General features: G+C 42.2%; 1 protein-coding gene across 7 annotated transcripts in view; it reads left to right on the top strand.

Moving 5' to 3' along the window:
* MYO5A (myosin VA) overlaps window positions 1-23135 on the top strand; it is a 98334-nt gene that overhangs the window by 48015 nt on the left and 27184 nt on the right. For 4 of the 7 annotated variants that reach the window (XM_027732096.2, XM_027732094.2, XM_039390029.1 and 1 more), the window contains exons 8-23: window positions 347-454; window positions 924-1030; window positions 3816-4081; window positions 4643-4724; window positions 7159-7299; window positions 8041-8166; window positions 10164-10247; window positions 11570-11572; window positions 13669-13830; window positions 14297-14394; window positions 15082-15168; window positions 15263-15371; window positions 16768-16979; window positions 17877-18033; window positions 21562-21801; window positions 22317-22565. In XM_027732096.2, coding sequence (XP_027587897.2) covers window positions 347-454; window positions 924-1030; window positions 3816-4081; window positions 4643-4724; window positions 7159-7299; window positions 8041-8166; window positions 10164-10247; window positions 11570-11572; window positions 13669-13830; window positions 14297-14394; window positions 15082-15168; window positions 15263-15371; window positions 16768-16979; window positions 17877-18033; window positions 21562-21801; window positions 22317-22565 — 2231 coding nt within the window. The remainder of the gene's footprint in view (window positions 1-346; window positions 455-923; window positions 1031-3815; window positions 4082-4642; window positions 4725-7158; window positions 7300-8040; window positions 8167-10163; window positions 10248-11569; window positions 11573-13668; window positions 13831-14296; window positions 14395-15081; window positions 15169-15262; window positions 15372-16767; window positions 16980-17876; window positions 18034-21561; window positions 21802-22316; window positions 22566-23135) is intronic. The other 3 variants (XM_027732098.2, XM_027732095.2, XM_039390028.1) reach the window with 1 other exon arrangement.

Below are 23135 nucleotides of genomic sequence, written 5' to 3'. Positions count from 1 at the left end.
CTGCTGCTGTCAACTCTGCACCTGCCACTTGGCTCAGACTTGGAGAATAACTGCTTCCCAAGTGATTATTCCACAGGTGTGGAAGTCTGAACCAAGGTTAGGTAGAGAATATGCTTGAGGGCCTACTGCAGGAACCAGGTAGCTTAAGAGTACCTACTTGCACTGTTAAATCTTGAAAAAATCTTCTCTAGAATAAACGTGTCTTATGAGCCAGAAGGCAAAAACCTACTGACACATGTCAAATCTTGGATTCTGCCAAGAGCAACTTAATCATAACACAGCTTTACAGATGTGCTGTGAATTTCTGCATCAATGTGTGTACAATGTGTGTTTTTTTCTATTACAGGGAATGCAAATTACTTTCACTATACGAAGCAAGGTGGAAGCCCTGTGATTGATGGTGTTGATGATGCTAAGGAAATGGTGAACACCAGGCAGGCCTGCACTTTGCTAGGTAATTTGTAAAATACAGTCATATCCCAATTCTGATATACTAGCAAGTGTTTTCTACATTGTTTATGTATATTTTCTTCATATTTTGTTGTGTTTAAAAACAGGAGAGTTTGATAAACTTTGTGAGTGAGATACTTGTCTTGCATTAAGAACGTGTTTAAATTGCAGTGGAATCATGAATCTAGTGTAGGAGGAGCACACATTATGGGAATATAAATGGTGAATTCCCTTGGTGTAGCATATGCAGTGTTGGAGGTCCCTGACAAAGCACTTTGATACAGCAAATTAAATTATTAATTTTAATGGATTTTTTTTCATCTGGTTGTAAAATGTTTTTAATAGAAGTGGAGCCAATTGGTACTGTCAAATATCAAAGTCACACACAGGGGTCACTGCTTTTCTCTCTTTAATAAATTTTTTCATCAACTGCAGCTCTCTCCATTCAAAACATTTTATTCATCCCTTTTCAGGGATTAGTGATTCCTACCAGATGGGAATTTTTCGAATCCTTGCTGGCATCCTTCACTTGGGCAACGTGGAGTTTGTGTCTCGGGATTCTGACAGCTGCACTGTTCCTGTGAGTAGTAGATGAGCTGAAGGGCATGCTTTCCACTCTGCCAGTTCTGCCTTCTGCTTGTTTGCAGGAACATCTGAATAAGAGTAATAATATGAAAATGAAAGGAATCTGTTTATTTCTAATTTGTTAACATTTTCACAATTCTCTTTGGAGATAGATTCAACTCTTCTCAGTTTAGAGGCTTTAGACAGTACTCTATTGTAACAGTGGTTATACAATTATAACTGTAATTGATCTGTCCTAGAAAAGTCTACCAGACAGGCCAGCTTTGAAGTCCTGAGCAGGTGTCTAGATCTTTATATTCCTACATAAATATCTTCCCTGCGCACAGTAAATGCTTTGCTGGATGGGGTTTTTTTGCCATTAAATGCCAAAATGCTTAAATAATTGCAAAGCAAATGCTTCACAAAGTCCTCTGGGATGTCTAAACATGAGCATAGGATATACAGATATGATTTGTGTGACTCATCTAAGTGTCATGGTTCTTTTTTGCCTTTGTTAAGATCAGTGACAAGAGCTATATAGTTTGATTTGAAAAACCCTCCTCTTTCAGTGAGGGCCAAGGCTTCTTACCAAAGTCCATATTCTGGAGATGAGAAGCAAAACAGCCTTCTTTTCTTTGGATTCACAATGGCCAGCTTCTTCCTTTGCATTTCTTTGAATGTCTCCTGTTGGACTTCCTCTTTCTGTTGTTTTGAATAATAGCAACACTTGTAGGGCTTTTTTCTCATGTCACTCTCAGTCCTTTTCTGAAGAATCTGCAGTGGCAGTTTCTGGAGCTGAGAATGGGTCCTTCATGGGGCCACAGGTGTGCCAGGTCTGACACCACCTGTCCATGGGATCTAATGGAAACCGCAGCAATAGTCTGGCTCTTTGGTGTGTCTTAAAAAGGTTTTCACTATAAACAAAGCTCATTTAATGATCACAGGTAGAAAGCTGATGAGCCTCAGGACATGATAAGCTTACCTATGTTGTGATGAGTATCTCCCATGCAGGAATCCCACTGACTGAGCAAGTACAAAGCTGCAAGTTCCTGTGCAACTCTATCCTGATGTGACAGTACCCAGCAGGCAGTGATGAATGTCTGCTCAATGGCATTGCTACCTGAGCTGTGTCATCCCAGAGCTCTGTGCTCTGCTGGGGATGCTCTGGTGTGGTGATGAAATAGCAGTGCTTCAGGGAGCTCAGCAAAGGGCTCTGTGTGCTGCAATGTGAATGATTCAGTTTGTTTAACGGCAGCTTGAGCAACCCTAATGTGACACTCTTTTGTGCAGTTCATCATTATTATTATTACTTTATCATTGTCTCCTGAGCCAGTAAGACATGCTCAGCTAACTGGATTTTGGAAGTGTAACAGCATGGCCATGGGACCTGCATGCTGTAAGGACTGGAAGAAGTCCCAGAGAAGTCAGAAGGATGTGGAAATAGATACAACTGATGTATCCTGGAGCTTCTGGACGTGTAGTAACAGTCCTCTGCAGCTTGAGCAACCCTAATGTGACACTCTTTTGTGCAGAGTTCATCATTATTATTATTACTTTATCATTGTCTCCTGAGCCAGTAAGACATGCTCAGCTAACTGGATTTTGGAAGTGTAACAGCATGGCCATGGGACCTGCATGCTGTAAGGACTGGAAGAAATCCCAGAGAAGTCAGAAGGATGTGGAAATAGATACAACTGATGTAGGGGCTGGGAGGGGGCCAGAGGCCCCAAGGGGCTCAGAGCCCCTATCTCGTGGCTCTACAACATGGCCACCTCTCCAACAACAACCAAACTACAACTCTTCTTTTCCGGTCTGGTTGTGATATGTTTACATTTCTGCAGGAGCGTCCATTGGGCAGAACTTCAAAACTTCCAGGGGTTTCCACCCCTTGGGGTCTACCACTTCTCTTAGTCTCTGGGGAAAACAAGGTTCAAACCACTACACTGTCCTTGTCAAGACACTATCAGCATGCTGTTGAGCCACTGGGTGCAAGGAGTGTGATGAGGAAGCAGTGCTAGGGGAGTTTCTTAGGAGGAAAGACCTGTCTGTCCTCCTTGATTGCTAGTGATGAGTTTGCATGTTAGTCACAAGGTGTAGTATCTTAGCTCATTGAGCGGTACATGCACTGCAGGGGTTTTTATGCAGAAATCTTATATACCCATCTCAGCATGCAAGCCTTGCTGGTTGATTTTACCCAATTAAACAAAGGCCAATTTTTTCACTTGTACAGTCCAGTTTGAGAGTTAGAGAACAACATTCGTGTGCTGCAATCTCTTAGTGTTTGTCCTAGGAATTCACTGAGAAAAATACTGTAAGTACTGAAACAAGAGCACTAAAGCCTTTCCACACTTCCTCTTCTTTCTTGGCTCATGCTATGATGCCCCATTCCTATCACTCTCTGCCATGGATGTCTGTGGGCAGATGAGAGCACCACTCAGGAGCTACTGTCCATTTGGTCTGAGACAGTTAGCTGTAAGAATTCAAAATCTCAAGTCCGTTCCTGTGAAGCCAGGTGATTAATTTTTCTGAAGGTTGCAGGTTCCCTGTGTGAAACATTTTGGTGAACACAAGTACAGTAAAATTAAAAGCCCTTGGGGAAACTTATTCACTAATTTACTTCAGCGATGTGAATGTGCTAAGTGGGTAGGGAACTTGTTACGTTTTGAAGGAAGAAGAGCTGAGGAAGCTGCTGCTGCTGCTTATTGTAGGATCACTGCAGGCAGGCAGTTCTTCTGGTTGCATGATTGTATGCTTACTGTTGGTAATATTGTTTCCAGACCTAATGAGACTGTTTTTATTAGCCCAAGCATGAACCCCTCATCATCTTCTGTGACCTCATGGGTGTGGAGTATGAGGAGATGGCCCACTGGCTTTGCCATAGAAAGCTCGCCACTGCCACTGAAACCTACATCAAGCCGATTTCTAAACTTCATGCCATCAATGCCAGAGATGCACTTGCCAAACATATCTATGCTAATCTCTTTAACTGGATTGTAGATCATGTGAACAAAGCCCTTCACGCTACTGTAAAACAGCATTCTTTCATCGGGGTGTTGGACATCTATGGGTGAGTTTTTGTCAGGGATATGACACTCTTATGTAATTATCTGACTGCAAAGCCTCTTTGTCTTTATCATGTAGTGCTGCATGGATTACACAGAAACCCCCAAACCCTTAGCAGCAGCTTATTCCAGCTGAAGGAAGTAGGTGTTTAGTTTTGACATGCCATCTAAGATCTTTGTCATGACTTTGACATTTATAGTGGGATTTCAGATTTTTACTGCTGGTAGTTCACTTATGCATTGCATTGTGGAAAGTTGCAAGGGAAATTGTCATCTCATGGTTCCTCCAAGATGGCACTTACAGAGAAGACAAAGATAACTAATGTGCTCTCCAGGAACATCAGTCCTTTCCCTGAGTTCCTCATCCCTGCCTAGAGAGGGAGCATCAGTGAATTGCCCATGTCGTGTAATTTACCATTTCCCTGTGTGTTTTGTTGCTTGATTGTGTTGTTTATGCCTGACATAATTCAATGAATTTAACTGGAGGGATGGAATTTAAAATTTCTGGGTCATTTAATCTTTTTCTTTTCACTACACTAGTAATTTTGGGTATATGCGTATTTTAGATTTGAAACATTCGAAATCAACAGCTTTGAACAGTTCTGTATCAACTATGCCAACGAAAAACTGCAGCAGCAGTTCAATATGGTAAGTAGGAAATGACTGGCATTTCCTCTTCCCTTTCCCCTCACCCAAGTCCATTCTGCTAATTGGGTCCCCGGTGGTTAGGATGAATTCCTTCAGTCTATTAACCAGCTGTCCTGGCCGTGGGCTTTGAGGGATGGGGAAAGATCGACTATCACCTCGAAATAGATTTTATGACTAACTGCTGCTCTGGGACTATTTGAAATTCCGATCACAGTAACAATTATAAGACAGAAGCAGTGCTTGGCAATTAAGACCCTGAGATTGCCTGTCGGTGAGAGCACCATGTGGATGAAGTCGGAGTTAGTGGTGTCTCCGTAACCTCCCAGAGCCCTTGGATGGGCAGAGCACAACTCCGCTGCTGGAGATTTGCCGCCCGCGCTTCCTCCCCGGTGTTATTTTTTGAGGCTTTTGAGCTGCATCCTGAAGTTGAATGACGTGTGGCAGAAGGCACCTCTTCCCCCTCCTCCGGAGAGATCACGATTCTCTCCTCAGCCTTAGTGACGTTTGCAATTACATATCTTACCTGCATAATGATGAGGCAAGTTATTTCTGCCAGGTCTGTTGCTAGGCTCTGCTGCAGCACCGGGATAGCTCTGAGCTCTCTTGATGAGCGTAGCTTCATGGTAGTGTGTGCTCACAGAACTGGATCCCCTGCACCCCTGTTCATCCCAGGGGATGTGTGTCAGGGAGTAAGCAGGGTGCTGGAGCAGAGGCTGGGCTTTCTGGCCCTGACATGCCCTTTCCATGTTGATCAGGACCAGACTGGATTCAACTCCGTGAGCAGGATGTTGTAACTGTCGTAAAAATCTTGGAGTTTTCTCAGCTCTACAGCAAAATCTAGTCACTGTAAGAGCTGTAAAGGTTTGCTTCTTTAGTAAAGATCACTGTCCCTGTATTCCCTTCCCTCTCACGCCGTTGCTGTAAGCACAAAGGAAGGAGCAACAGGGCTGTTGTGTTGGTGCCCTGCCAAGCTACCAAACCCAGCACTGCTGGACACAGACCTGTTGGGCTGCCATGCAAGTACAGGGGTGGAGGTTGCTTTAAATTAAAGCCTTGTGTCTGGTGGCCCAAGCCTGGCTGAGGACAGGCTGCCTGGGGACAGCCCAACCACCCTGCCCCTTCCTGGCACCCACAGCACACAGGGAGAATCGGGTCTGAAGGCATTTTTCACCACCTAATTGCTAGGTCCTTCACAGTGAAGAAACGGGTTTCTGTTTTCTTTCAGGTCTTGGGTTAGATGTGACTCACCAACAGAACGCCGCCATTGGCTTTCCTGTCAGGAATTAACTCGTTGTGTAACGCGGCTGTTAAGCGGCGGGGTGGGAATGGCTCCCATGGGCACAGTTAAGGAGCACTTTCCATTGGAAAGGATGGCGTTAGGCTAATGAAATACAAGGGATAAACTGCTTTGTCAGGATGGTTTGCTGCTGCTGGCTGGCAGATGTGTGCTGAGGGAACTGTGACAGGTGTGTGAGCTGTGCACTGTGCTCGGGGCAGCTGGGGACAGTGCGGCAGGACAGGTGACACCCAGACCCTGCTGCTCGGTGCTGGCGGTGGGGCACACTCCCAGCGTGGGCCTGCCTGGCACAGCAGCATCGAGTGTGCAGAAAACTGCAAATGGGGGATGAAACGTCGTCAGAAATAACTGGAGTCAGCAGTCTTTTTGGTTTTTTAGAGCGCTTGTGCTGTTAAAACCGCAGTTTGCCTGTTTAATATCTTATTCTGTTTCTTCCTCGAGTTTTAATTCATCTCCTGTGCACATTTCATTAAAACTGAGCAGGTTGTTTGTGATGTTATTTTTGAATAAATATGCAAGTACATGGTTATTGATCTTTGTGCCAGATAAATCTGTCACAGAATTTTGCTTAAAGGGTTTCTTGTGCTAATACTCCTACAGTCATTCTTGCAAGTTTTTTGCTGAAGAGTAAATTTTAATGCAGTGCGTCATCTTAGAAAAAAAATCTTCAACCATTTAAGAGGAAATGGAGCTCTGTTCTTTTACAAGGAAGCACAAAAGTATTTATAGTGAAATTTTACTTGAAATAGAGCAGTGTTCATAACTTTAATATCATAAAAGCATGGCGCATCCCACTTTATAAGTCACTGTTCCTGCACTTGAAGCTTTTTCTGGGGTTTGTGTTGGTTTTTTATAAGAAAAAAGAGCTTATGGTAATTGTGGGACAATATAGTAAAAAGGTTGGAAAAAATAGACCTTATTTGCAGAGAATATGGAGTGTTTTAATTTAGTCTGTTGTTTTTAGGCCAGGAAAAAAGGTTAATTTATTTTTCACTTACTTGTTAAAGGGTTTATTCAGTTGAACTAGTGTGTCACTTGACAACCTGAATTCATGTGCCAAGAGGAATTCAATTGAGAGTTCAGTGTATTTAATCTGCATTTTATTTCACAGAAAACTCTTTTCTTTTTGCCCTGTAGCATGTCTTTAAGCTGGAACAAGAAGAATATATGAAGGAACAAATACCGTGGACCTTGATTGATTTCTATGACAATCAGCCTTGCATCAACCTCATAGAGGCCAAAATGGGAGTTCTGGATCTGTTGGATGAGGAGTGCAAGGTGTGTGTTTAAGGGCTTTCATAGAGAAAGAGGACATCAGTTGTTCTACCTCTGGGCCCTCACAGGGAAAAGTCATCTGCAGACAACCAGTCATTTTGAGACTGCTGGTGAAAGGATTCGGAGAACATACAAACAGAATTGGCAATTACAGGAGGAGAAAAAAATGGGTTTAGTCACATTTTTTGCCCCCTCCCCTCCATCATGTATCTGTATCTGTTCCTGGGTCTCTGATCAACCTTTGTTTTGACTTTGGCAATTTTCTCTTTCCCAAACACAATAAGTGTAGTCTGTGGTCCTGTCAGATTTCCCCAAGTTGCCTCTCACTTTGTGTCTCACCTTTTGCCTTTTATCTTGGTTTATGCCAAGCCATGTACAGGGGGTGGCCCCTGGTGTCTGCTTCAGTGGAAACCCAGCTTGGGGTTCTTGTGTATCACACAAAGCATCACAAGAAATCTCTAATGGTGGTGGATGAGTTCTGCTCAGTCAGATAACGTGCCTCTGGGTTCCCCACCTTCAGGTGTGTGACGCTGGGAGTGTTGTGTCACAGCAGCTACACCTGCTGCCAAGTGTGAAAACAGGCAACACACAGCTGGTTACTGCTTCCTTGCTTATGGCAGTGCTGGAAAGGGAAAGAGCTGAAATTTGAAATCAAACCACAAAAGTGTTGTCCCCTATCTTAGTTTCTTTTGCTGCTGAAAAGTTTTCAAGACTTTTTAAATAGCTCTGTATTCTCTTTTGTAGATGCCAAAGGGCTCAGATGACTCTTGGGCCCAAAAACTATACAATACTCATTTGAATAAATGTACCCTCTTTGAAAAACCACGCCTGTCAAATAAAGCTTTTATCATCAAGCACTTTGCTGACAAGGTAAGGACTCTTGCTCTGGTACCTCTTTCTGGCTGGAGCGTGGGAGGGGATCCTGGGGCAGGCAGAGACTCTTCTACTCAGTTCTTGTAAAAAGTGTGCCTGCCTGAACACCCAGTCAGGAGGAGAAAATTGACCTGGCAGCTGTGCAGAGCCAGGAACACAAACAAGAGCTCCTGACTCCCGTCACATGCTGTAACCACTAACCATCCTTTTTCCAAACATGGAAGCTTAGTGTATTTGCAGCTCTCAGCATAATTGTATCAATTCCAGTTATGCAACAGAAATGCACATAGTAGGAAATAATGTATCTTGCTCATTTTGGCCAAAGGGCAGCAACAAAATAATGCTGGTTTTGCTGCCATCTCAATGTGCAAAGAGGAAAGAGGCTAACACACCCTTTTTATCGCTGGAGCAGTATGTGCTGCTCCCACCCTCGCCTCGGCTGCTCAGGGAACAGCTATTTCTAGGGAGCTGGCTGAGGAGTGTCTCAGTGGAGTGCATGTGTTGTTCAGCTCCCACAGTGCTCATCAAACTGAGCAACTCTTCGGGTTAAAACAAAAAAAATCTAAAATCCCCATTTAATACAATTGTCCTGTTCAGCAAAGAAACTGCCTCAGAATATTGTCAGCTTTGTCAAAAAAGCTTGCAAGAAGATCTGGGATTCTCATTAGTAGGTGTGGACATGCTGATGTGCAGGGTTTTGAAGGCCTTTATTTTCTTCCACTTTGTTTCTTCTGGGCTCTTGAGTTTATGCATAGAAGTGGGGTCATGTTCTTGTTGCATCTAGCGTTACCTTAATGTAAGCAGCAAGAACATCTCTGTAACTGTTTAGATTCATGAGTTCTGTTTTATTTGTTGCATGAGAGAACAAGAAGGATTTAATTGATATTTCATAATTTCTTCATTAGGCTAAACTTTGATATTTGAAAACAAGGCTTTTCTATGCCTAGTCTGAGCAGCAAGGGCCAGTAGCTCCTATCAGGTAGTGGCAAAGCTCTAAGCTCTGATGTGCTGTCTGTGCTAAGAATTTTATGTTTTCTGTGTACTTACGGGAATGCATACAGACATCCTGAAGGGAAAAATCAAGCTGCAGCTGGTGGGTCAGCAGTCTCTGTGCCCTGAGGTTGTCCTCTCTGCATAAGGCAGGGATTCTGCTGCCCTCTCCTGGCACGGTCTCCCGCGCTAAGAACATGAATGGTGCCCCAGGTAGTGCTCAAGAGTGGGCTTTCAGCTGCAGAGAAACCTTGGGGACATCCTCTGCCTTCTTCCCCCTAGGAATTCTTTGAAATGTTTTGCAGATCAGGGTATATCCTGTGTCGTTGTGCAAGCACTGATAAATAGACTTTTGACAACAGTTTTGGTTTTCTTTCATCCTTGAATTAGGACAGTGAAATAAACAGTGGGGTTTTATCAAACATTCTGGATGTTCTTTGGCCCAAGACACCCTATGGCCCTGTGATAGAGGATTGTTATGTATTATCACAACATTCAGACATTTTATTGCTTCTGGTAAAAATAGTCTTTCTGAGCACAAATGAGGCATTTCCATAATCAGCTGCAGGCAGATGTACTTACAGCCTCTCAGCTAATGAGATGAGATGAGATGAGATACTTTGTTCTCAGTTGCATCTGGATTTCACACAGTTCTGCAGCCCTGATAACTTCAGTGAAGAAGATGCTCAACACACATTTTGGTTCTTCACCTTTACAGTAACCATTCAGTCATGCTGCCTTACCACAAGCATCTCTCAGCAGAGAAATATATCTGGTACAATGCAATAGCAGTATTCATCTATGTCTTTTAATGTTCTACATGTTACTGGAAAGCACGCTCTTTAAGGAAGATCTATATTTAACAAAGATGCACTTGGGAACTGATATTTTCGGCACCCACAAGAATTATGTTTTAAATGTGAATGTTACAGCTGGTAAATTCTATGCAAAGTATTCTTGTTAAATACTTTTAACACTTGTTTTTGTAAAATGATGGCTTTCAGGTAGAATATCAATGTGAAGGCTTTTTGGAAAAGAATAAAGACACAGTTTATGAAGAACAAATTAAGGTCCTAAAATCAAGTAAGGTTAGTATAAGGATTTCTTTTTCTTCCTTTGCAGTTATGAAGCCCTGACTTAAAGGTCATATAAAACTTCTTATAAACTTAGGAAATATTTCTGCCTTAGATGAACTGAAATTGAACATAGTTTGTGTTTTACTTGGCTATCTGAATTTAAAAAGTCCTGTATCCTTATTTTGCTCCGTGTGAGATCAGTCCATATTTAGCCACTAATTTCAGTGTTTAGGTGTGGGGGTTTTTTTGTCAGGGGATGTGGTTTTGGGGAGGGGGAATTCTTTTTCACAAAACTTCACTATATTTTCTGTAAAGGTATCATGGACTTCTGATTATACTGTAGTAGTATTAGAGTGCTTAATAGTTAAGCCCTTAATTTTGTAACCTGAAAACAGAAGCTCCTTGTTTGTGGAGAGATAAGTTCTGTTCCAGAAGCAAAAAGAGAGAGGAATAAAATATATAGACCCTAAGGACACAAACCAAAATTCATAGAGTCTTACCTTCTTCATATCTATGGAAGAAAATAACATCTGAATTGGAAAATACTGTGTGAAGGAATATTATAGAACAGGTCTTCAGTGGCATTGTCTGCTTTTTTTAATGGCAAAAACGCTGGTTGTGCTCTCGGAAATGTAAAGGCAATTAACTTGACATTGCACTGCGATGGCTGTTGGGAATTTGCTAGCTCTAATGGCCCAGGAAGCTGGGTATCAAGGACAGGCTATTTAAAATTATGCTATTCTATCAGGAAAACCAACATTTTTCTCTCCTGTTTCTGTTCTGAGCAGATAATACGAAGCTAAATCATTAAAACGTGGTATAATGAAAAAAACACAGCAGACTTTCCCCTGAGGAAAGTGTTGGAGTGATTTCAGTGAAGCCAGTTGCTGGAGGTGGGAGGGAAGGCAGGTGGCATCCTTGGGAAGCTGGCAGGGGCCAGCCACCCACGTGGCTCTGGCTGTGCCTGTGTGGCTCCAGCTGTGCAGGGTGGAAGGAGAGGGGTGCTCCAAGGGATGTCAGCCAGTGAATGAGGGACAGACAGTGGGGACAGAGCTGCCATAAGAGCATGACAGCAGCTCAGACATGCTCAGTGTAGGCTGAGTCAGTTCCGTCTAAATACTAAAAAACAACATGGTTTTGTCCTTGCCAAAACCAGTGTTTAAAAAAAAAAATAAATTCTGCTGTGAAGAAAATGGATTTTCCAAAGAAGAATGTTCCATTTTTATTTTTCAGCAGCCCTTCTTTATTAGTAATTGTGGTGGGACTGCATTTCTGATTTTTATTTTTTGTTGTTGTTGTTGCTGTTTTCTGGGTTTGCTGTGCACATCCAACAGAAGGTAATTCTAAACTGAATGCATCATCTGTCATCCTGGCCATGCCCACTCTCACATACAGCTTGGATGCTTCTTTGCTCTCCAAAGTGCATGACACACACTGCTCTTGGCAGGCACTGTAGAGTTTAACTGTTTATTTTGGCCTTCTCTGTAAGTCCACCCACAGGACCTCTTTGAACTAGTTCCGTTTCCATGCATGTATCATGAAAGCAATACAACAGTCCTGGGCATTTATGCTTGCTACTGGAATGGTTGTTAAAATCTTCTGTTGTGGCTCTGTATTGAAAGAAATGATCTGTAAGATTGTTAGCAGCATGTCTGTTAAGTTGTCTGAAGAAATTACGAGGAAGAAATGCTTGCTTGCTTGTTTTCTGCCACGTGAATTATCTAGCCTTTGATCAGTGTTTTCCTTCTCTTTGAACACTCCTAGTGTTCTGTGAAACAAAGAAAATTGATAAGATACTAAAATCCAAAACCAAACAGGAACAGGAATGCCCCCACAGTGTGGATCATCACAGCACTGCTCTCCTGTTGCTGACCTGTGCTGCAGAGGCCAGATGTTGCTCCTTTCTTCTACTTGCAGTAACTGGGATGATGTTGATGAAAATGGTGCCTTTAATATGCACTTGTCTGCTTTTGCAGGCAGATTTTTCCGGGGTTGGATAAAGGGAATGAGACTTAGATATGGACAGCTTAGGAGACCTCATCTGTCTGCGATCGAGGCACTGGGGACCCCTTTCCTACCCTCACGCCTGGTGTGTGGGAGCATCAGGTGTTTTAGAAAAAGCCTATTAAGTTCAGATAAGTTTTGGTATGGGATGAAAAGACCTGGTTCTGTAGCTCAGATGCCTGTGTGTACCAACTCCATCCAACCACGGGCAGCTGAGTGAGGAGGTGGTGACCCAGTCATCCTCAGCTCTGTGTGGAGTCAGTGGAAGGAGAAGGGTAAATCACCCTCTGGAAACGTCATTCTTCCACCAGCTACAGAGGTAGACTCAGGTGAGATAAAAGCTAAGCTGTGATGCTCCTTTTTAAGTTCAGGAATTTAGGATACCTTTGTAGCATTCTTAGTCATTCTTTTATGCTGAAGTGCTATGCTTGGGTGCTCCTGGGGAATGTTTGATGCCTTCTGGTAGCCTGTCTGGCACAACCACAGAGCGCAGGTACCATTTTGTTGTGCAGTATGTTTCATTGGTTACCCATGCATGCTCACCAAGTTTTGTAAGGCAAACCCATGTTTTTTATTTTTTAGGTTTTACTTAGCCCAAGCACTTTCTAATAGTGAAAAATGAATGCTCCTATCTCTTGGGACAAAATGCACAGATGCTAGATAAAAGATTATTCATGGACAGGTAGAGAAGTTCAGATTTTCTTACTTCTATAATGATTCTGAAGTGCTGTAGTTGTCAGTAGAAAGATCTGGTGATGTTATTTTTAGTTACAGGTTACTTCAAAGCAGCTGTGTATTTTGTAGCCATTAGAGAAAGGGAAGTAGAAGTCCTGTGTGCTATTTGGAAGGATATTTCAGGTTTTTCCTCCACTCCCACTTACAGAGAGCAGATCTCAGTCAGATAAATTTGGTCAATGGTTTTTTTTCATTAATGGTTCCTCTTTTAAGTCGATTATTTCAATTTGGAGTAATAAAGCAGCAGTCATCTTTGTTGCCTGCTGCCTTATTCAGTGTCCCAGATACCTGTCAACCACAAAGGAGTCTGATGCACCAGTGGAATATGAGAGGACCCTGTTGTGTCCTTCTTAGATCAAAGCAGCCAGATATAATTGCAGTTGGTACTTATGAAACTGCTGTCAGTATCTAACAGTTTCACATGGAAGCTATTGCTGCTCTATGAAAAAGCCTGAAATCAGAATTTTATCTTCAGAAGGAAACTCACTGATCAAACCCACAAAATTTTTAGTATTAAATCATGGACCACTCACTCTACCACTAGCTCGTCTGCTTTTTTGCATTTGTCCCTTTTGGAGTTCAACAAAAATGCAGTGCTTTTGAAAGCTGAGCCTAGATTTTAACCTTAAGCACAAACAGGTGCAATGACATGCTGGATTCTTACCCTCTGTGTATTTTTATGCTGTTATACCAGTTTAAGCTGCTACCAGAGTTATTCCAGGATGAGGAGAAGGTCCTCAGTCCCACATCAGCAACCCCTTCAGGGCGTGTGCCTCTGTCTCGAACAGCTGTCAAACCAGCCAAGGCCAGGCCAGGTCAAGCCAGCAAGGAGCATAAGAAAACTGTGGGACATCAGGTGAGTTTGAAGATGCAGCTCTATTAAATAATCCTTCCCTCTATCTGCTGGTGCCTCTCGGGATCCCTTGTGATTTTAAGAGAGATGCAGCTGATTATGACTTACGGTTTGGAAGAAAAATAATCCCTAATTACTAATACACCGTGGGGGCACAATTTCAGGCAACCCAGTTCTTATTGTGGTGCCAAACCCAAAACTGATGCTTTTCAAAACAAATGTAACATGCTGAAAGCTGAGAAGCGTTGAAAATCTTATGCTGAGTCTTCTTGATCACGTGCTACATTGTCTGACTCGAATCAAAAGTGTGGTTTGGTTCCCAATGGGCCAAACATAAAATATCCACATATATGTGCCATAATTAAACTAAAAGTGTGCAGATCAGGTCTTTCTTCTGAGGTTATCTCAAGCATGACTGAGCTTATTGAGGCTGTTCCCTGATATTTTTTTCATTTTGTCTTTCAAAAAGTTTCGGAACTCTCTTCATCTGCTGATGGAAACCCTGAATGCCACAACCCCACACTACGTGCGCTGTATTAAGCCAAACGACTTCAAGTTTCCGTTCACGTAAGTTGGTTCATGTGTGGCTCAAGTAGCCCGTGTATGGGAGGGGGGTTGCCTGGGGTCCTGGAGGGTCAAGGCTCTTCTAAACCCTCTTTGCTCAGGAGTGAAGTGCTGTGTCTCCTTTCTCTGGCTATGGATTCACGGGGTGGGTGTGTGTACATGTATTACAGCAGGAGGTGTTTGGGGATGAATAGAGGGAGAAATACTTCTGATGGTTTTTTTTTTGTTTATGGTGATACATGATAAAAAAATTACATCATTTTCATTGCGAACTGTTTCAAGTGTAACTGACAGTTTGCAGTCCTTGAGCTCATTTGATGGAATTTCTTTTTGCAGACACAAATGTCTTTTTCCTTATCTTTGTTTTCATATATGAACTTGCTTAGAGCTTTTCTCAAAAGTCTGCTTAAAACCTGGGCACACAAAGACTCCCATGGCTGTTGGGCTGGCCAGCAGGGAGCAGGGCAGGGTGAGCTGCTTCCAGTGCCAATGGGCTCGAAGTGTTCCCTGGCCAGGCTGTCCTCTGTTACCCTTGAGTTTCAAAAGTGCTTCCTGGACTTGTTCACCACCCATCACAGCCCCCCTCTGCTCCCCACTGTGCCACTCCTGTCCTGGGCATACACATTACCGGGAGTCCTAAGTAATCCAAAACTAGTCCCACACCCACAGGCTCTTTTTATTCCTACCTAGATTTGATGAAAAACGGGCAGTGCAGCAGCTGAGAGCTTGTGGTGTCCTGGAGACCATCCGAATCAGTGCAGCTGGCTTCCCCTCCAGGTGTGTTTACTGCTTTTTGGATTGCTTTCAGCTGCAGTTCTTTTTAAGGTAATATTCACTGCTGGGACTGACACTGTGTCTGGTTTTGGGACAGGTGGACATACCAAGAGTTCTTCAGCCGTTACCGTGTTCTGATGAAACAGAGAGATGTACTTGGAGACCGTAAGCAGACATGCAAAAATGTCCTAGAGAAGCTGATTCAGGTACTAGACTTAGCACTGAGAGCATTTGGAATCCAAAGGAATAAAGACGGTGTGGCTTACTCTCTCATAGCCACCCTATTTTAGTACTTCTGCAAACTACTAAACCACTAATACTGGCACAGGAAGTGTAGGATTTCCCAGTGTATCACAGGAAAGAAACACAGTGATTTTAAGTGTGAGTGGGTTGAAGGTGAGCCTTACCTTGCTTAAGGGCAAGATGCATTAACTACACCTTCAGTAAGGTATAGTTATCTAGAGATTTCCTAATGTGGATGTTTCTGTCTGTGTGTGTCTTTCACACTGCTCCTCTCAGCTCCTCTGCTGAAATCAAAGTTTTTCACTCCTTTGATCCTTGTGATGTCTCCCTGCTTGGCACTGTGGTTGCCCTCATACCTCAGCAGCCTCTGGCTTTGCCTCCTACCTCCAGCTGCAGCTCTGCATTCCCATCCACACTGCTGACATTACACTTGAACTGTGTTTCCTGGAATTTGTTAATGAGCTATGAACAGGCTCCCGGGAGACAGTTCCAGTCAGTTCTCAGGAGAAGGGGGGTTAGGAAGAGAAAGAGACAAAGCTTACTGGAGATACAGGATATCTGTGGAAAATATAAATACTGTGCTGGCAGCTTGGGGCTCGACTTTAAGTTCTGTGGCATTGGATGGACCTAAGTAAAATCTTTTGGTTTATGTATATGTGTAGTGTTAATGTATAGTGTTAATATATAGTGTTAAGTGTATCCTAAGCTGTAGCTCTTTCACTGCTGTTCCTTTCAACTTAGCATCAAACAGCCCACAAAATTAATTTCTATGTCTTTGTATGTTCTCAGTTTTTCCCTCCAAGGAGTAATAGAGCCTGTAGAGATAAAATATTATGCTCTTTCTGGTTTAGTTGTGAAATTCCAGATGTGTTTGAGCAGCAGTGAGAAGCTTTGTTCTGCTTTAGCCTTGATGCAATAAGCGATGTGTACATGTCTGAGGCCCCAGCTGTTTTGTTTGTACTGTGTAATGTGGTTGAAGATGGACTGTTCAGAGGGGTCAGCTACAATTTAAACAGAAAATTGTACATGTGCATTGCCTGTATTGCTTTAATCCTCTGTGCACCTTTGTCACCTCCTGTAGCCTTCCATGTTATTATCTTCATGGCATTCTCATCTAAGCAAAAATCTCACCTTGCTCCTTTGGGCCATGCTTGTGGCCTTATTGTATTAATTTTTTGACAGGATCATACAGACAAAATACCCTTCTCCACTATTTAATTTAAGTCTCAGTTTATCCGAAATGTTACGCAGATAATTTTGCCTCTTTACTAACTTGTATTTTCGTTTAGCCCTTCGTGCCTTTTTATATGCACTAACACTTACTGCTGTAACTTATCCTCTTTTTACCTCTGAAAATAGGACAAGGATAAGTACCAGTTTGGTAAGACAAAAATATTTTTCCGGGCTGGTCAAGTAGCCTATCTGGAAAAAATAAGGGCAGATAAGTTGAGAGCTGCCTGTATCCGCATCCAAAAGACGATCCGGGGCTGGCTGATGAGGAAGAAGTACATGCGCATGAGGAAGGCTGCCATCACCATCCAGAGACACGTCCGAGGGTACCAGGCACGATGGTAAGCAGTGCTCATGGGAAATCCCACACCAGCCTCAATTCACATCCATTTAAGTAGGGCATTTAAATTTGTTTTCTCCTTCCTTTACTGTCTGAGAGGAAATGATTTTCCATGGAAATGAAGGAAATTGAATATAATGAGTGTGTCTGTCCTGCCTGATTTTGACCTTCCTGAGAGGACAGTAGCACCCTGGCTGTATAATGCTTAGAATAGTACATTATTATTGGGAGCAGAGAACAAGTACTAGGAGATATGTTGCAGGTGAGGTAAAGCAGGACTTTAGTCTGAGTCCTTAATGCCCAGTTTCCATGTGCCCTTCCAGCTGGGTCTGTCCTGCTGGAGAAACCATTCCTCATCCAGGGTGCAGCTCTGAATGGAGATACATCAGTCAGTGCTTTCTTTGGATTGACTTCTGAGGGATGGCCATGGATGGGCCAGAGAAAAGGGTGGAGTACAGGTGATATTGTTCAAAGACAAGATGGTGATGAAGACTGTAAGAACTGACCTTTGGAAAGACACTTATGTTAAGATGCTTTGTAATTGTCTTACACAGAGAGCCAAGAACAAGCAAACTTTTTCTACAAGTTGAGGTTAGGAGATCTGGAAGATGACACAGTGGAAACAGCTTTAAAGGTGATGAGAAATTAAGCTGAGTTTGTCTTGTCAGTTCTACAGTACAGTTCTCAGAGCAAGTGAAAATGTTTCCCAGTAAAGCCTTGCAAGCTTTCTGTTAATTTGTCGTTCAGTTGTACGCCACATAGTAGAATAGCAAGTAAATATTCTGTATTACTGACAGTGTTAAGAAGAAACTGAAGATATAGGATGTAAAAAAAACCAATAGCATTCAAGCACTGGAACATAATTACAGGTATTATTTGTAATCTTTTTCTTGCTAAGCTATGCCAAGTTCCTGCGGAGAACACGAGCTGCCATCACTATCCAGAAGTTCCAGCGCATGTATGTGGTGCGCAAAAGATACCAGCGCATGCGAGCTACTACCATTGCTCTTCAGGCTCTCCTGAGAGGCTACATGGTCAGAAACAAGTACCAAATGGTAAGAAATTGTAAGCTCTTCTTCACTCTTCACTCTAGCTTTATTTCCACATACCTTCAGGATAAAGCTGCTCTGTGGTGTCCCGTTGGGAATCTGAAATGTTTGCGTGCGTGCTGTTATAATGCATGAACGAGATACCAGAGCATGGATTGAGGGACAGCACCTGGAAATTAGAAGGATCTGATATTGCCTTCAATTAGCCTGTCATTTTAGAGATATTTTCGTTGTCATCTACTATGGATGTACCTAGACTTTCCGTGCAGTCAGTGGAGAATCTAACAGGGATTTACAGTATTTCACACTTTTTCATTTGTTATATAGAATGTTGAGGCACTTAAAATAAATACTGAAGATGGCCTTGTATTTATCTGCCTCCATGAGTCCAAATCATAATTGTTTACATCATTGTACCTATGTGATGCTCTACTGTTCCTCCCAGTCCCTAACTGGTAATCTGAAAAGGCTGACAGAATATACTGAAGGAGACTAATTTTAGCAAAGAATAGGAGGTTGAAACTTATGCATGGGTGGGGCTTTTTTTGTTCTAATTTTTTAATATATTGATGTTGGTTTTGTTTGGGGAAAAAATCAATATGAACATGTCCTAGTGATATTGATAATACTTTCCTGATTATGCTTGATAAAAAAATAATTCAATAGAGAAATTAGAATTTGGTCTTCAGTGGTTACAGGGCTGGAAACAGATTTATGATTCAAAATGCAAAATGCCAACATGTATGATGGCAGTTTTGTCTACATGAATTGTTTTGACTAGACTCAAAAGTCAGCCTATGTTTCTCTGAAAAAGTAGCTGAAGGAATTCTGGTTTTTGATGAGCAGGTAGATACTGAAGGCACGCAACCAAAAACCAGCTGATGCTTATGTTCTATATCTTTCTCTTTTATATTTGAAGTTTCTGTATCTTTTTCATTTGTATTAAAGTTGCTTACACAGTCACATGTGAGCGTGTCTAAATTATGGAATTCTAACATACACTAACCACAAAGTTGGAAAACAAGTAATCCTTGGTAAGAATTTCTTAGTAGTAGACCCCTATGTTTGACTTCTGTTCTTTTGTGTGGGTATCTACTCGCCTTTTTATTGAAATTCTTAGCATTTTCATTATTACAAACCATATTTTATGTTGTGAGATTATATAAGATGTGTTTTTAACAGTGGTCTGACAGATGTGACGAAGTGACACATGGGTCACAGCAATAGGTGACCTAAAAGCCGTGGTTAGGAAAATAGGAGATGTTTCTCTGTGCCTGGTTAGTCCTATGAGTAATACACACCCCATCTGTCTTGGAGCATGGAGTTTAATAAACCTGTTATATTTCCTCTTAATAGAGATGGCAGGTTTCTGGAGGAGTCCCCGTAAGGGGTGGTCAGACTTGCCTGTCAGGAGGATCCCCCTCGAGCGGTGAATTGTTCACCACAGTAAAACATGACAGTCTGACAAGTGCCCCTGCGGTGTGCTGTGTATGTGTGGTCCTCCTGAGGTGGAATTTTATTAAAGCTGAGGTACAGGGATGGTCAGAGAGAGAAGCACAGGCTCTGTGTGCCGTGGGAAGGTAAACACGGTTGTCCTGAAGTTTGTGACGATTGCAATGAGTGAAACCGAAGGTTGCCCTGTGACAGGACACCTGGGCTGAGCAGTGACTCTGCCAGTAATGTGTGGTACACGTGTTGTTCCTTAGGATTGTGAAAGGTACCTGTTGTTGTTAGAAGAGAGGGCATATGTTGAGTCACGTGGCCAGTGCAAGGAATTTAAGATGGTTGAATCATCTGTTTCACACGTCCTGGGGAGAGCTTCTTCCTGAGACATTGCGATGTGCTTCTCTGCTTGAGAAGGAGTTTAGTTCCTCCATAGCTTTTACATAAGCTTTCCTGGTAAATTAAGTGACTTTTCTGATCCTCTCTCCCTACATTGGAGTGGCTTGCTTCCTCACTGGATTATATGAGTGCAAGAATTCACTGGCAGATGAGGACCATCCTTACACGATGGAGGTATTTTACAGGACTTGTTGCTTTCAAACTTGAGGTGAAAGTGTTGTTGAAAGGCAGTTGTATTCAAGTGTTCAGGCACCTGCAGGGAACCTGAAGGAGTGTTCCAGAAAACATATAAGAAGGAGGAGTGCCAGCTGCATGGCAAGCAGTCAGACAGACTTTGGCTTTTGACCTTGCTGTGCTTCTCAGAGAGCTGCTTCCTTACGTTGGTGTGCTGTTTATCTGGGTGCTGGTATTTCAAGTCTTGTTTTTAATTCAGAAATAAATGCTAAGGGAGAAATTATGTATATCTTATAACCTTACCACTTTACCAGTGAATTTTAAATTCATTGATCTGAAACTGTAACGCTTCTAACACATTGCAGTTCATTTGCTAAGAAGTATAAAAGAAAATAAAGTTGTTGTTACCTAACTAATTTGTCTTATCAGCTTCATGGTAAATCAGTGTAAGACTTTGAGCTTTGTATGATCTTTGAGCCATCAAATCCAAGCATTAACATGAAATCTTTAATAGTTTTGTTCTTTAAAATAAACTGTTTAATTTGCAGAAGCTTTATTAAGTGAACTCTAATGCTGTCAAAGTCCCAGAAGCCTTATGGGTATGGGCAGGCTCTCCGATCACAACTGTGGTCTGCTAGAATTCAGATGCTCCAGACCTGGGGGATGTCTGACTGAATTTGTTGGTGAAAGATCCAAAACCAACTAGAAGACTCTTCCTAGTGAAAGTCTGTGGCTAACACACTGATAAAGGTTGCTGGCATTCTTGACTGTTTCATGTTAAAAGTTATTTTAAAAAAATATTACCTTTTTTTTTTTTAACACCTCAAAGCTATGGTTGAAATTTCTGCCATCAAATAAGTAGGAATTATTAAAATATAAATTTCTTATGAAAATAAACAGAAATTTTTCCATGCTGGCAAGTCTAAGATATGACAAAAAAGACAACAAAAAATCAAAACAAAATAAACACAAACAAACAAAACAAAAGCCCCAGACTTTTCAACAACTGTCACAATTTCTTCCAGGTTCTGGTGTGTACTGGCTGCATTGAATATCGAGTGTGGTAATTTTAAACTTTGCATTGATGAACCCCATGCAGCATATGTCAGTGATTCAAAAATGTTTAAGATAAAGATGCAGTAAAAAAAAAAAAAAAGGATTATATTTGTAATCCTGCCAACAGGTACCATGTATTTTTGTAATTAGCTGGCATCTGACATCAACACAAAGGAATGCCTGGTGCTTCAGTGTGCCTCCAGTTCTTTCTTACCATGTTTTTCCTTCTGGTTCCCTTTCATTTTGCTCCTTTTCGTTTTCCATATTACAGTCTTCTTTTCCTCTTCTTTTTTTCTTTAAATTAATTCCATTTCGTGTTACTCTTCATCAGAATTTTCTCTTTGCAGGCTGAGGTGTATCTATGTACATCACCTTTACACCCCTCGTCATGGTGTCTGTTTAACTGCACAGGTGTCATTTGGAGCACTAACACCCCTTGTCATGTTTTTTTCTTGACTGTAGATGCTTCGGGAGCACAAGACTGTTATTATTCAGAAGCATGTGAGGGGCTGGCTGGCCCGACTGCACTACCGTCGGATCTTGAAGGCCATTGTTTACTTGCAATGCTGTTACCGGCGCATGATGGCCAAGAGGGAGCTCAAGAAACTGAAGATAGAGGCCCGCTCTGTAGAACGCTACAAGAAGCTTCACATTGGCTTGGAGAACAAGATCATGCAGCTGCAGCGAAAAATTGATGAGCAGGTAAAAGCTCCCTGGCCTCAGGGAAGATGTGTCAAAATCTTGATTACCTTTCTCAGCAGCGCTGTGGGAATTCACAGAATGCAATGAATTTTCATTGTAAGGGCTCAGTTCTCTCTTCTGATAAAGAATAGTGATAGAAGGAGAGACCGCAGCAGAACTTTGACAGTCAAGCATCCATTTTTGTCTCTCAGCAGCACTGAGAGAAAACATCTGCTCCTTTAACGCCAGTATTTCATTTGAAGTACGTCAGTTGCTCTGTTTAAGGGAAGGCGAGGTGATCCTGTTTGACGTGTGTGGGCTCTCCAACCGATTTTATTTTGGGATGTGCAGGCTTAGAGGCTGGACTATTCTGTCACCTCCATCAAGCAATTCTGCAGAAGCAGACCAAAACCTTTTTGAAATGGGGAAGCTGCTCTTTTGCTCCCCTGTCTGGGTATATTCTGTAGGGAACAAAAAGGCTCACTTAAACCAGAACCTCTCCAACAGTTGCTCTGTCTGTGTTGTGTTTTGCAAAGAACAAAGAGTACAAATCTCTGCTGGAGAAAATGAGCAACCTGGAGATCACGTACAGTACGGAGACAGAGAAGCTGCGGAATGATGTGGAAAGGCTTCGGATGAGTGAGGAGGAGGCCAAGAACGCCACCAACCGTGTCATCAGCCTTCAGGAGGAGATTGCCAAGCTCCGCAAGGAGCTGCACCAAACTCAGTCGGAGAAGAAGACCATCGAGGAATGGGCAGACAAATACAAACACGACACCGAGCAGGCACGTATGGGGTCTCAGGTGCATGGGGACATTTACAGAGGCCTGGTGTCCACTCAGGTTTTGCCCAGGCTTAATTGCTTCAGTTGTGTGGCTGGTATTTTTACTGTGTTTTTAAGCAATGTTATACCTGTACAATCCTAAATAGGCTTGATACCTAAATGACTGCAACTATGGTAGAAGAATATGCTCAATCCATATACTGTATGTAATATATGTATCCAATCTATTCAGATTTTGATATTGAAAGTATTTGCAAATCCAAATGCTTAAGCACTCTGAATTAGAGGTAGTGCATTCATAAAAAGAAATCATTTTACCTACCTAGAGAGAGTAATCACATAGGTATCAGAAATCCCATACTCAGTATTCAAAGGTACTGCCATATCCTACCTAATTTAAACAGCCAGCTTATTCAACACATGTATGTGTGCACAGTCTAGTTCAACAGGTTTCAGCTAACCTCTTATCTTTGCTTTAACCACAAACATATCAAACAGGTTGTTTCCTGGCAAGAGTACTTGCTGATAATGGTGCAAGGGTTGAATGTTGGAAGAACCAATCCATCATTAT

Source organism: Pipra filicauda, unplaced genomic scaffold, assembly GCF_003945595.2.
Source record: "Pipra filicauda isolate LSUMZ 115617 unplaced genomic scaffold, ASM394559v2 scaffold7_size6619720_pilon, whole genome shotgun sequence".
Taxonomy (NCBI): domain Eukaryota; kingdom Metazoa; phylum Chordata; class Aves; order Passeriformes; family Pipridae; genus Pipra; species Pipra filicauda.
This window is presented reverse-complemented; position numbering and strand designations above follow the sequence as displayed.